This window comes from Pygoscelis adeliae, unplaced genomic scaffold (genome assembly GCF_000699105.1).
Source record: "Pygoscelis adeliae isolate BGI_AS28 unplaced genomic scaffold, ASM69910v1 Scaffold71, whole genome shotgun sequence".
Classification (NCBI taxonomy): domain Eukaryota; kingdom Metazoa; phylum Chordata; class Aves; order Sphenisciformes; family Spheniscidae; genus Pygoscelis; species Pygoscelis adeliae.
In genome coordinates, this window is record NW_008824356.1 from 5,700,065 (window position 1) to 5,714,404 (window position 14,340).

At 44.9% G+C, this 14,340-nt stretch overlaps 1 protein-coding gene across 1 annotated transcript in view; it reads left to right on the top strand.

The window, feature by feature from the left end:
• Window positions 1-209: 209 nt before the first annotated feature.
• Window positions 210-14,340, top strand: part of IFT43 (intraflagellar transport 43) — a 48,132-nt gene continuing 34,001 nt past the window's right edge. The window contains exon 1 of the mRNA XM_009319400.1: window positions 210-363. Within this exon, the coding sequence (XP_009317675.1) occupies window positions 283-363 (81 nt within the window). The 5' untranslated portion in view covers window positions 210-282. The remainder of the gene's footprint in view (window positions 364-14,340) is intronic.

Sequence of the window (14,340 nt, forward strand, 5' to 3'; positions counted from 1 at the left end):
AGGTTTCTGTGGGACACCGTGCAGCTGGAAGGGCTGAGCAGCCCGCGGGTGAGACCGAGGAGCGTGACCCACCCACCGGCCGCGGGCTGGGAGGCGGCTGCAGGGTTAACACCTGCAGCTGGTGATGCTTTTGCACTCTTTAGGAGAACGTGTCTCATTGCAGGGCGTAGCGTAGCTGCAGAACTGTTTCTTGCATTTCCCCCCCTGCTCTGAAGCAGCTTTTGTCAGTAACCATGTGCCCTCTGCTCCTTCGCGTTTCCCCCTGCACTACAGGTACTAAAGATGGGCCGTCGAGCACGCCAGGACTTCTTTACAGATGAAAATCTCGGCAGGAAGAATTCCCCGTCTGCTTCTCTGGGAGAGGTGGGTGTCCTGTCAGGAGAACCTGTCTGTAATCCTGCTGGTGTCTCCAGTGGAGGATTCTTCGTTTCTTCTGAGATTCTTTCCCGCATGGTGTGCTCTGTCCATTGAAGTTCGTCCTTAGAGTTGGGACCCATGTGACTACCCTGTCCCTTTCCTGGTGTTGCCCTCTGCATGATGTGTAGTTTCCACACAGGGTTATATCTGGGGCTACGGTTTCTCACTTGTGAGGTATGGAGAGTAGCATCAAACAGGACTTGGGGCCTCTCCCTCCTGTACATGCATATCTTCCATGGGAATTAAAATATAAGCAGGCACATAGTTTTGTGACCAGTTTCGCCACCATCTATGGTAGCAAGACAGAATACAGGTAAGCAGATGCCTTACTTTTGCACTTTGCTTTTGCTAGAGCCAGAGTACAGTATCTGAGATGTCACTATCAAGTTTGTATAGTGACACTCTTTTTCCTTTCCTCCATGCACAGGCTACAAAGGTCATGGTATGAGCCAGCTTTGCAGTATCTGAGACTTTGTCTTGTGGATAATAATATGTAAACTCGGTTCCCACTTGGCTTTGGAGAAAAACTTTTGTTCAGACTCTGTTCTGTCAGTACATCTTCAAAAAGTAGAAGATGGTCTGGAACCCCTCTTTCACAGGAGAGCGAGGCAACATCCTCTAATACCCAGAAAGATGAGATCTGAACCCTTTTGATTCACTTTCTTGCTTAGTGCTGCAGAATGCTCAAATTCTATCTGGAAGTTTGCTCTCTGATGTTAGCATGGCTTCTCCACAGGCACCTCCTGCTGGAAGGAGCACCTGTCAAGAAATGACATACAGATTTTGCTCCCTGACACCTTCAGATGGACAAAAGGGTCATCAGACTTCCACCTCATTGACACTGATATTTGTTCAAATGAGATGATACTTAACTTTTTGCAATGCCAGTCATGGTCTCCAGCATACCATATTCTTGGCTTCTTTAAACTGCAAACCCACTTTGCCCTGCTGGCCACCCTGGCACCAACTGTTCTTCAAGCTACTGTGCTCAGAGCCCTGGGACCTTCCGTCTTGGGAGTGGCTACTCCCTGGTCCTCTGTGCCGTGACAAAACTCTCCTGTTGCACTGAGTGGTTGTGTCCCAGCCATCTGCGCCAAAATGGTTTTGTGGAGGGATATTTCCTTGGAGTCCCTGCAATGCTGTTGAAAATACACTGTTATGGCTTAGCTTACAATAACACCTCATAGAACAGGCTTTTTGTCTGGAGAAAGTATGCTATCTTCTCTTGATAGGCATAGCGGGGAATCATCTCCCACCTACGTGTTCTCCCCTCCCTGGGTATACTATAGGAGTTCAGGAGGGATTCCATGAGGGAGTTTGCGGAAGGTGTAATTTAAGAAATCAAAATAACTGTGGGCCTCATAGGTAAAGAAAGTCTTAAAGAAACCAGCTGGTGGTTTAAGTGGGTGTAATCGTTGGTTAGCCTCCAGATTAGGGTGTCTTACTGTCAGATTGTTCTCTTACTGGAACTGGCCGTCCTAGTTCATGGACTGATTCCCTGGTTAGAAAGAGACCAGGGTGTGATGTAGGGGTACAGCTGACTGACTGTAACTTACTGCAGTTGTACTTGGTGTGTCTCGCATCATAGCCATTATAATAGCTGGGAAGAGATCATAAAGTCCTTGGGCACCCCTGGACAGGACTAAGAAATAGTTACAATCTTCTGTTTGAAAGCAGTGAGCTTTTCAGCAGCAGAAGGGTGAGGCCTTCCACGCCTTACAAGATTCAAGTATGTTATTACTGGATCTTAACCACCAGGAAGAACCGTTTGTGTCAATAGCCTCCCTTCAGACAGTTCTTTGTTGCTAAATGTTGCTGTTAACTGAAAACCTTGGAGCTACTGGAGAAGAGACAAAATCCACTATAAATAATCCTCAGCCTTTTCCTTTGCTCCAGAATTGGAGGCTTCTCATACACGATCATATCTGATACCAAAGTGAGCATTTAATAGAACTAATATTGTTTTTTCCTTCACCCTAGATTGGCAATCACCTTTTACTTTTCTGGAAGCTTGGCCTTGGCTTGCCTCCAAGTGGTGGGATCAGCTGTTACAATGGATGTCTCATTCAGCCATCTGGTCATCTTGAAACCTTTTCAAGGAACCTTCCCAAAAGAAACGCAAAATAAAAACCCCTACTTTTTTCTGGAACTGGCAGTAGTGGAGAAGGCCCCATGTAATTAATTTCAGCGTAGGAGGTTTTATTCTTATTACTGATTTTGAAGACAGAGGGGTTTGTCTTAAACCTTTGCCATATTCACACCTTCATGTGCAGTTTCACATTCAGGATGGTGATTCTGCCCTCAGTAGTTCCTCAGAGTTTTCAAACTGTTTTAAGATTCACCTTGACTTTTTTTTTTTTTAATTCCTTGTCAATCCACCAGTTTCCACCCAGCTCAAATTTCTGGTATGAACGTACCATTTGTGCTATTGTTCTGGTCTTTTCATGACACTGAGAACCATCCGGGAAGTGTTTTCCAGTCAGAGCAGCTTGCTTGAAGGAAGCGAAAAGTACCTGTCTCTCCATGTTTCAACATTTGGGCTTATTACAAGGAAATTCACTTTGAGGGGTGAACAACTCATTTAACATAATTAAAAAGATCTTTGTTTTGAAGTCAATAGGCAAATCATCTGTCTTGGAGCATAGATCTTACCAGATTACTGCTGATCTCTCCTTGACCTGGACTCTGTCTTCTGAAAGAGACTCCAAACAATGGTACGTCTTCTCAACTGTGTGTCTTCTTTCACAAATGTGTTGTTAAAACCTCCTTCCCTAGGGCACAACTGCAATCTCTTGTGCCTTGTAGCCTAATATACTTCCGCCAAGCTCTATGAAAGCAGTATGATATCTTAGTGTCTTTTCAGTGCCTGTTGTGTGTATATATCTCCCACAATAAGTTCCTTCACTATAGCGGTATATCTGTAATTCCTCTGCCCAAATCTCTGATACTTCCCATTCCTGTGTGGAAGTATCTGCATTACCTTCAAATTTAGACCTCTGTCTCATCAAGGGGCTCACTAAGGGTCACAAAGCTCACAGTCTGTCATCTGACATGCAGAGCGTTCCTGCCTTTTCAGAAGTACAAGTACTAACAAACAATACTGCAGCTATGTATTATTTCATGAGGCAAGAAGGAACATGATTATTTGCTGTAATTGGTGCAGTCAGCATCCTCCTGCAGCAATGGCTGTGCGTGTTCCTGGCCTTTAGAGCTCCTTGGCAGATCGGCAGGCACTTCTTGGGCACCCAGGGGAATATGCCGTACATGGGAATTCCTAGAGATAAATCTGCTTGCTGCGTGCCAGAACTCCGCATTTCAAACATTCATTTTCGGAGGGGTAATGTATCCATTTTTCCCTTGGGAGGCCTTTCCCATCCCCTGGCTTGATGTGTTACTTTTTACTCATCTTGATGCTATCAACTTTCTGACAAAATGGGACAAACTCAAGCTGGTCGTGTTATGTGTATAACGGGAGGGGCAGATCATATAATGAGATCTGTTGAAGATCTTTGCTCTCCCATCATACCAGGACTTCTGGACACTTTTGTAGAATAAAAGTCAAACCTTTTTCCTGGCTCTAACATCACTGTATCCAACAGCCTGAATGCTGGCTTGATGACATCCACCAAGAGAAGCTGTTTGGCCAGGTTTGGGGCTCTTGAGGAGATTGATTTGGAAAGCTGAGTGGAAAAGCCTTTTTTAAAAATATATCAGCAAATTTTCCCTTTTCTGTTTCTCCTCTCAGCAAGAGTGAACTATTTGCTGTTCCGTAAGAAATCAGTATGCAAAAATATTGTAATGTTATCCTGCTTCCACAGTCTGTTTTCTCTTCATCCTACAGTGACAGGATTCCGTTGGGACCTTGTTGAAGAGGTTTCTACCTCTTACAATCTCAATATGATGTTGTTGGTGTCTCTCTGGCAGCACTTTCTAGATCCTTTGAGTGGAGACTGCTTTAATAGGCAATATGTCAGCCTAAAGGATGAGGGTTTTCCAGGCTATGTTGAGAATATCTCCACACAGGTAGGACAGGATCACTTTCACTTTATATCAGAGTTTGCCCCCAGATCATCTAAGTTCTGGTTCTCTTCCCCATGTTTCCCCAAAGCCCGGGGAAAGGCTCTGTGCTTTCACTTCTGAAGGTATGTTCTTCTCTTGTTGCCCTACCTGATATTTGTAAGCTTGCCTATGTAGTTGTGGTCCTTGGGTGATAGTTAAAAAGTGAGCATTTCTGCGCTGTAAAAAATACCTTATTCGGGATAGATTCATGTAGACAGACAAAAGCTTGGGCCACCTCCACTGCATATTGGAGGGATGTTCCCACAGGTGAATTTTGCAAAGCAGCTATTTGGACTTCCACCACCCAGCTTACAAACACTCCTGGCAGTGATTCTTTAGGCTGACATCCAGGCATCGTTTAAATAGGACTTGGTTATCTAACCCAAGTGAATAAACAACTGCAAATCAGTTGCTGAGGGTGAAATCCACGTGGAAGATTGCTCAAATAAGTGGTTATTTAAACGCTTTTCCAACATGTGTTGTCCAGCTGGATTTCCTTCTGTACTACTGCGAGTCCTGTACCACTTGGGCTCCATACATCCATAGAAGCTTGGGTCACGTTGGGCCCTGCAGAAGCCTTTCTGCTCTCGGGTGTGGGAACAAGTGGGTCCCTGGCTGACAGATACACACTTCCAACAGATCGTACCAGTTGGGCAAATCTGATTTCATTTACGCTGCTCACTGATCTGGACGCTTCTGTACCACAGCTGCCCTAACCTGCATGTAGCCTCCCTCTGCTCCTGTCATGGTAAGACCATAAGACGAGATGACAGCACAGACACTAAGTGGACTCAGATACCAAACCACTTTAATCAGAGATATATGCCATTTATGAATCACATGGCTTCCCTGTTCCACAGGAGAGATGATGCAGTCCAGGAGAAAAGTCAGGTGGGCTAGTGTAGTGTTTCCAGCCATCCTGTGCATACTCCTGGTGCAGGGTCATGGGATACCCTAGATTCTCTCCCTGAGTGACTCTGAACACTGTCATTTCTAGGACAGTGCAGAGATTACTGGGTTCTTAATTGCCTCCTTCTTGCATTTGGTGCCTAACAACTGGTCGTCACTACTGCTGGTGCCTGCAGTCTGCTCATCAGAAAGGTTCTCAACCAGTTTGCAACTTTCACAGTGATTAACAGGCTGCTTTCCTTGAGTAACTCATCTACCCCATAACCAAGCTATTCCCTTATACTATAGGGTTAGCTAAAGTTCATCTACTAAAGCTAATATTGTTGTCACCTATGCCTATCTTATGCTAATTGCTACAGCTCCTGCTCCGAGTGGAGGATCTGAGGTTGCCTTGGGAAACAGTAGCTCTTTAAAAAAGGGCTGCAGCCTGCTACAGTATATAACCCCCAGTATGACCGGTCCAGCATCATTTCTGGTCTCTGGCATGGTTGCAGAGCCTATCCATACAAATCTTTCTAGCGTCCTACACACCTGAATAACTTGGGTTTTCGTATGCTATAGGGAGAGGGAACTAAGTCTGTTCTCTTCTTGCTCTCGTTTGTAGGTTGTTTTTTTTTTTTCTTTAGTATGCTTTTCAAGGTCTGATTGCTGGCAGACTTTCCTGCCATTGCAAATAGACCATGCATAAATGACTGTGGATATAAAATCTTACAATGGTGGGATCAACTTTGTACTTTGTTCAAGAGAATAAGGTTGCAAAGTATGTCCTGCAGGACAGCCATTCATATCAATCTTTAAGATATTTTGTGCAGGCTTCCATGGTTCTTCCTTTTAACTTCTTTTTTCTCTTTTTCCCTCCTGATCCTTCTAGGATGAAGACCCAGAGGAAAAGGTTGACCATGTAAGACTAGAGGCTTTCTAGGTAGATGCTGGCTCTTCTGAAGGGGACTAGTAGGACTAACCTATTCATGTGTCTGGAGGCTACCTTAAGAGGGGACTCTTGTATTGGAGAATAAGACAAAGTTTGCCTCAGATGCAGTGCCTTTCCTGCATCTTTTATTCCTATTGCTGACAGGGTTTTTTTATCTTTGTAACAGATGCTCTTATTAGCTGCTGCATCTTGTTCTGAGGTCACAGATGTATATGTGGCCATTGGAAAGATACTCTATTTTCATTTAAAAGTCAAGGCAGCAGTTAGCTAATGGAGTACAAGACCTGACTGTGCCTAGATTTGCTGTCCAGTATGGTTAGCTTACTCCCATAACATGAAAACTTGTCTTCAGGGATTATGAAGTCTTGCTGGTGCCCCAGAGGAGAAGGCCAGGCAGTAGTAACAAGGATGTGTGCCTTTGTATTTTCTATGAGTCTTTCCTTTTTATTGCACCAGCACTGGGATGCTAATGTCTGTGGTTAATAGGATGGCATAGTGCTTCTTACCAGGCTCCTGTAATGCAGAGAAAAGGAATACACATACCCTTTCTCATCCTGCAGCAAAGCTAAAATACATCTCAGCATTCATTTGGCATTAGAAGCCAGGGTGGTGCTGTTCAGAGAGAGCAACCTGAGAACTAGTACCTGTTTCTGTTAAAGTCTTTGGGCTAATTGTCTTGCACTCTTCCTAAGCATGGAATTGGTGTTGCCCAATTTTTCCTGGCTAGAGTTTCTCTCTGTATACATTAGACAATTAAAGCATCCTCTCCACTACTCTTAATTCCTTCTGCTGAAGCACCAGCCCAGTGCTGGTAGCATAGTAGATTCATTTGTGAAATTTAAAGCCCAGAAAAGAAACCCGTATCACCCATCTCATTAATTCTGGCCTCAGAAGGGTATGCTTATCACAAGGAGTCAAGACTATTCAGATTAGCTCAGTTTTCTCTTGGTAGTGCTAGATGTGATATTGTAGGAAAGATCCACTGGGTTTATTCATCAGCGATGGATGGTTCAGGACTATGCCCAGAGCACTTTTCCATTTATCAGGCAAAGAGACCTCCCACTGATGGGTATAGTTTTGGGGACTGGTTACCCAATAGAAATTTTTCCTGATAATTGATCTAAACCCTCCCCCCTGCAACCAGTCCTTACAGTCATTTCACTGGAACTAATTCCACCTCCATACAGTGCCCTAAATCATTGATTCCCAAGGTCTGCAGTACTGAGTGGTGGCTGGTCACATGCCACAGACGCCTTCTTGCTCCTGGCTGCTAAATTTCATTAAAATAACTAAACTGATGTGACTCTTCCGCATAAGCAATTGTTGTTGCCTCAGGGATGTTATGCAATGGTGCCTGGCAAGGAGATTTTCCTTAGTATGAAGTGATCCCTGCTTTGAAACCCCTCTTGTTTGGATAATTCCTGCACCCTTTATTCAGGCTTATGCTCTTAAGCATCGCAGTCGCACTTTATAGTATTTTTCCATTTGTAAATGCCTGTGAAGGGTAACAAAATGGTTAACTGAGTGTTGAGAAATCTAACTGATCAGTAAGCTGCTTGTAACTTAGAATACCATATGCTTACAAACTTCTGTTAATTGTATTGTAAGTCTCTTCCAAACCAATTATTAGTGGAACTCTATATTATAAAGTGTGATCCAAAACTTGTTGCAGTATATCCCTCCTGTAGTCATTGCCTGGCCAAGCTGAAATACTTGGCTTCTTGAATCATTTGTCCGAAGTTGGCCCCTTCGTCCCCCTGATGGCTCATGTAACCCTTCTCTGAACTCCCTTTGGGCTGTGCTGAGTGTTACAATCTGAACTCGTCCTGGATTTGGTCCCTTTCCTCTTGCTGCGCTGAAGATACTTTGTGGCTGCCTGAATACTAGCAAACAGCCCCATCTGGGCTGTCGATGTGAACGTACCTGCAGAAGTCCTGCCCTCCAGCCATCTGCCTGCTCTGAGACTTGTTTTGCATCCCCTGGCAAACCACTCATCTTGGATCTGAATTTTTGCCAGTTGAATCACTCATTTGGCTGCACCTTCCAAAGCTGCCTGGGAATTTAGCCAAAGGCTGTAAGGCTGATCAATGGTATAATAAAGGGTGTATCCTAATATCTCAGTTAATTTGCAGAGGCAGAATAGGCAGGAGGAGTATGAACATGGCTGTGAGCCAAGATTTTGCTGGGTTCTCTTCCTGGCTTTGCCACGGATTTGTTTTGGGGCCTTGGAGAAGTCCCTCCTCTAGTTTGCTTTAGTCCCAGTCTGAAAGGAGGGCTAGAGCTTTATGCAGAAGAACTGTGGGGATTCCCTAAACACAGATCCACAGGGGGATTTAGATGCCTTATCCTCATAGCAAAATCCACAGCCTGTATCAGGTGCCTGTGCAGTATGTAGACAATCTCAGGATGGGCCTGTGGGTATATTAAGCTGGTAGAGTGGCTGGGGATTGAAGTGTGTCTGAAACCCTGTCCTTCTGTGGAGTTCTGGCCCTATTCTGAGAGCTCTGGAAGTGCATGTCCCTGCACTAGCAGTGAGTGATCCTGGTCCCCTTCCTGTGTTTTGTAGCCTTCAGCAGTGGAACAGGGCTTTTCCTTGCCTTCAGGGACCTCCAGGGATGGAGGTGGTCGTTTCGATGTTGAAGCCACATGCTTTATACATAAACTTAAAGATTAAACCCACCATCTCCTTTCCAAGCAGGAAGATACTGATTTTATTGTCCTCTTCCTCCTCCTGAAAGATGTATCAAGTAATGTTTCCCACCTCCCTAGAGAATATTATATATAATGACAAAGCTATGAGCTGTTCTGGGTCTGAGAAGGCTCTCAATCCTTTCTCCTGAAGCTGCTCTGCTTTGCAAATGGAACTGAAAGAATTTTTGGGCTGCAGGGAAGGACTTTCTAACTGAAGGCAACAACATTTGAGCGGGAAGACATCTGTTCCAGTCCTAATGAGTCCAGCTGGGACCTTGTTCTCTAGTTGTGCTTTGGTAGACATGCCATAGGTAGTCTCAAGGTCCTTCATGGACTAAAGCGGGGAGAGCACCTGATTTCTGACTCTTAGCTAGGTGCATGCTGGCCTCTGTGGCTCTATATCACTCAAAGTTTGAGTGATGACATGCTTTAAGGCAACAACTGGAAAGAAGATTTGAGGATCTGACCTTTCCAGAGGGAGCAACCAAGTCCTTCTGTAGTTCTGGTTCCCAGTGCTTTTAAAACAATTTGGGTGGAAAAATGGACTGTTACTTTTTAGGTTAAGACAACATGCCAGGAACAATTGTTTTCGATGAATATTTGTTGGAAGAACAACTATCAAAAAAAATTAAGTACCTGAAATGTGAAGCCAATTGTGTGCTTACGTTGCTAGGTTGTCCAGTTTGGTGGGGTTGTTTGAGTGAGTGTATTTGCATCTTAAAATATAGTGCAGAATGATGCAGAGATCCCCTGGTGAGAAGCAACCTGTACTCTACCTGGGGAGGTACCAGCTTTTACCAGAAGTACCTAAAGCTAGACCATTTCCAGACTCAAGCTGACTCACATGGATCCTGCTTGCAGGTGTGTCTGCACCTGTGGTGTAGACATGGCCCGGGGCTTGATATGATCAGGGCCTTTAATCAGAGCGGTGTTTTCCTGACCCAGTTCTTACCCTCGCACAGTGGTTGGCACCCAGCTCCAAACTCTCATTCCATTGTCTGGTCTGGTCTGGATCTGTGCAGCAGCCACCCCCCAAGTGCTCTTCCCCACATCCCCTGAAACTTAGAAATGTGTGACTGAGCAGCCCAGCACTGGCTGCTCTCAGCCTGGGTGCTTACTGGGGGACCTTATTTGTCAGTGGTCAAATAATCACAGTGGTTTAGGCACTGTCCAGCCACTCAAGTGTAGAGAGTTCATGACCTAAGAAGTTGCGTATAATTGTAATGCAGTCCTTTATAGCCCTTTTTGTATCTACAGCTTGCATTGAAGTAAGATCTGGGGAGTGTTGGTGTGTGGCTGGGACAAAAATTTCCTATACCCAAAGATCTTAAAGTCTGACTGCGTTGTTTTTCTCTAGCATCCTGTTCTCCCTTGTGATCTTCAGCTTGTAGAAGAGCCCTCACCAGGGGCTAGCTGCATTTTGTATACGGCATGTTGCCAGGGTTTTGCCTTCTTAGGCATGCAGTTGGGAGTGGGGTGGACTGGCAGTAGATAGCTCTTGAAGCAACTGGCATCTCTGAGAACCTGGGAGGGTTCTCTGAGGCAGAATTTCCTGTAGCTGTTGCACATTGTGAATGCCCTCCCATTTGCGTGTTTGTCCTGGGCTGAGCTGAATTTGTCCCTCCATGTCCCAGAGTTTGTCATCTGTTTCGATTCTTGCATTGTGCTAATAAACACCCTCCACCAAAGAGAACCAGCATCCAAGGAAGCACTGGCTTTTTACCTGCTTCCATTTTACGGGGATTGCTTCTTTTTTTCCAGTGGTCTTCTGGTTGCTTGTAGAAATGCTGGACTCCCAGCCTGTTCCCGGGGACCGCTCAGCTGGAAGTTGGCCAGATTCTCCAGGAGGAATCTAAAAAATGCAGCTGAACTTTTGTTCCCTAATTAGGCCAACTTCCCCAGTGTGAGCCCCAGCACTGCATGGCCTGGAGCTCCCCAAGGCCTTGTGCTGCCTCTCTCCTGTGCACCCCGAGTGGCTGGCCAGCAGGGGTGCAGTTATTTTCAGCTTTCTGAGGTTATCTACTAGCCTTTTGATGACATCTACTGAAATAGCATTTCTAGTCAGCCATGTTTCCCAGCCTTTCTAGTAGTATCCTCCCTGCTTGGCTACCTTGATGTGGATTAGGGAAAATCCCATCAAAAATAATTTTATTAAAAGCTTTTCCTTTTCCACACATTTATTTCATGTTTTGAGTGCTCCTGGACCCACCTAAGTCAGCAAAAGAACTGTAGGAGTGGTGGAGATGGGTGGGAACGTGTCTGACAGTATGTAGTACAAGGTGGTAGCAAACTGTTTGAGAGATGTTCATGCCTAGGAGGGCTGGAGGGGCACTGTCCTGTAACTGTGGGTTGTGAGAGGATTCTACCTGGTAGCCCCTTGCTCAGAGAATGAGATCATTGTGTGCTGCTTCACTGTTTTCATGTAGGAGAGAGCAGTCACTCTTGAGACAGGTTAAGGTGCCAAATGCTGCAATGTGACAGCTTTCCTAGCAGGTGCACATGTCAGCTGACTAGGTAGCTGACCATTGTTTTAGGGAAGAAATTCTTGATAGCTGTTTAACAATATGCACTGCTCCTTTACTTGTTGTGATAGATGACAGAGAATATTTAAAGCCCCCCAAGAACTTTTTCTGTCTCAATAGCACTTTCCCTAGTAAAAGAAGGTCAGTGACCATGAAGAAGGACAGTTTGTGGATGAAATGGAAATCCAGTATTTTCTACTAGGCATTTAAGACATGCAGAAGTCCTTGGAGGAGATTCATTAAAATCAAATGCACTGCTTGAGCTGTCTGTGCACATGATAAAGAGGGCTAGCAGAGATGGGCTGTTCTTTGCAAAAAGCTGAGGCTTGCATAGGTCTGGGAATTGAGCCGTTTTTGATATCATATATGCTCTGAGATCGGTATAGATTTTAAGTGTTACGTGGCTGCTTGGAAGCAGTGGGGCTATTTGACTTACAGCTCCTTAATTGGCAGCAGTCGAAACTAACTCATCAGGCCTGTTTGTGGAGATTTGCTTTTCCTCAGTCAGGGGAGAGGAGACTCGGGACTGGCAATACTTCTTTCTTTCTGCTCCATGGTCAATATTGGATAAAAACAAGGCACCTACATACTATATAAAATCTCACAGTGTCTGTATGTTGGGCAGAACATAGATCCCACACATTTTAGGAGATGTATTACATGACAGAAAAATTGTGTTGTCCTTTGTTGCATGCTGTCAATGTCATTTGAGTCCCTGCTTCCCTGCACAGAGTGCTCGCTGTTTCAGAGGAGTTGTCATGTTGATGAAGGTAGATTAATCCATATTTCCAGACCCGCCTGAGAATCTGAGGGACCCAACATGTCCGTAATCTGCCTGTGTCCATGGTAGGTCCTAAAAGAAACTTTGCTGCACCCTCAGGATCCAGAGACACACAGGGTAGTTGCTTCCATGAGGGAAGCAACATCCAACTAGCACCTTCAAAACTGCAGACATGATCTGACAAGTGACCTGGAAATTTCTGCCTTAATGGGGAAGCCAAATTAGAATTCTACATCTGTCTGATAAGAAGAGGCCTAACTACAGATAAAGAAGAAGGTAGAGGTTCTATTTCAATGCAGGAGAGATGGAATTCAGGCCAGTCATTTTTCAAAGGGAAAGATAAAATACCGATTATGGTGGTAGTATGAAAGTGTTGGTAAAGAAGGCGGCCTGAGAAATACTGGAAAAGTGCCATCACAAAAATGTTAAACTGAATTTCTGAGAAAAAATAAAATAAAGAGCCCAGACCATGGCAATGTTCCTTGAAAAAGTGGACAATCTGCAGAAACTAAGGTAGAGGAAATCTTCTGGAGATAAATAACTGACAAAACTTAAGTGGAAAAGCAAACCGGAGCAAGCAAGTGGTTAGTTAGTGCTGTGAAAGAGATTGAGCAGCAAGAGCTGAGAAAGAACACTGTTGTCAGGAGCTGGTGGAATCTCAGTGTTTTGGATGGCAAACCGTTTGGGTGTATATCTTAGCTTTGCATTTGGGAACATACATAAATATCTTGCCCAAGTACAACACATAGGTACCAATAAGTTCTGATCCTTTAAAGTCCCCAGTCTTTTTCACCAAAAAGGTGTGCTCAGGAGCACATCTGCTCCATTACAGAAGAACAATGTCCTCTGTTTCTGCTCTGCTCCCTCTGGGGTTGATGTTCTCCCCACTTTCTGCCTCAAGCTCTTGCAGCTGCAATGTCCCTACCTGTCACCATATTATGGCAATGCACGACATTGCATTCTCAATTGTAAATTATGCTGAGGTTTTGGAAATGTGAAAGTATATGAAGGTAAGTTTATTTACTTGACAAAAGTGCATGTGGCATGTGACCTTATTATGGCACTTTCCAGGCAACTAACAAAGAAAAGCTATTTATCCTCAGCTGACAGGTAACGTTGCCTTTCCTGTTGCTAGTGCTCCTGTGGGCAGTTCAAAAAGAATTACCTGATTTATTGCAAGAGGAATAAAAGACCTGTAGGTATATGTGAGGTGTTTGTCAGGGTCTGACAGACATTCAGGGTTGCCTGGTGTGTTTGATCAATGGGAAGACATTATAACATTGGCAAGACATTGGAATCAAACCCCTAGATGCCGTGGAGTCGTGCCCTGTGCAAAGACTGGGGCAGTCATTCTCATCACCCTCTGATTTGGAGTGACCAACTTTATATATGTTGGATCCGAAGGCTAGTTTTGATGTTGAGGGAATTAAATTGCAGGTGCATTGGAATGCCCTGGAGACGCAGCATTTTCCCTCAACCTTATGGCCCAGGTTCTTTGGTGACATTTGTGTGACTCCATGTACCTTTGCGAGGAGTTGTGAGGCTGTGTGTTGGGAACATGGCCTGCTGGCTATCTGGGAGATGGTGTGAGGGGAGGAGGGTTGTTTGCATGGGAAGGATCCGTGTGGGAGGGAGTGTGTTTTTGAGGTAGGGGTGTGTGTAATGGGAATAGGGATGTTTATGTGGGCATGCACGCCCATATGTGGTGTGTTTTTCCTCTTTTTCCTGGGCTCTGGGTGTGTCCAGATCAACTGAATTCAAAATGCTCCTTTTTTGGCACTGTAGCCTCTTCTCTGGTTTGGCATCTTAAGAATCTGGGGGAATCATTTAAAGATCAGAAAACTCCATTCACTTGGGCCCCTGAAGGCTTCACATTCTGTGACATGGTCATTCCAGTCGACTGAGCTCTGTCCCCTGCGGATGAGCCCATATAAGGAGGCTGTTTCCTGCGTTTCATGCTCCCTGCCTGTCCCTCTGCCCTCCTGTGCTCCCTTTGCTGAAGAAAGCTGGTATTTTGGGGATGCAGCTCC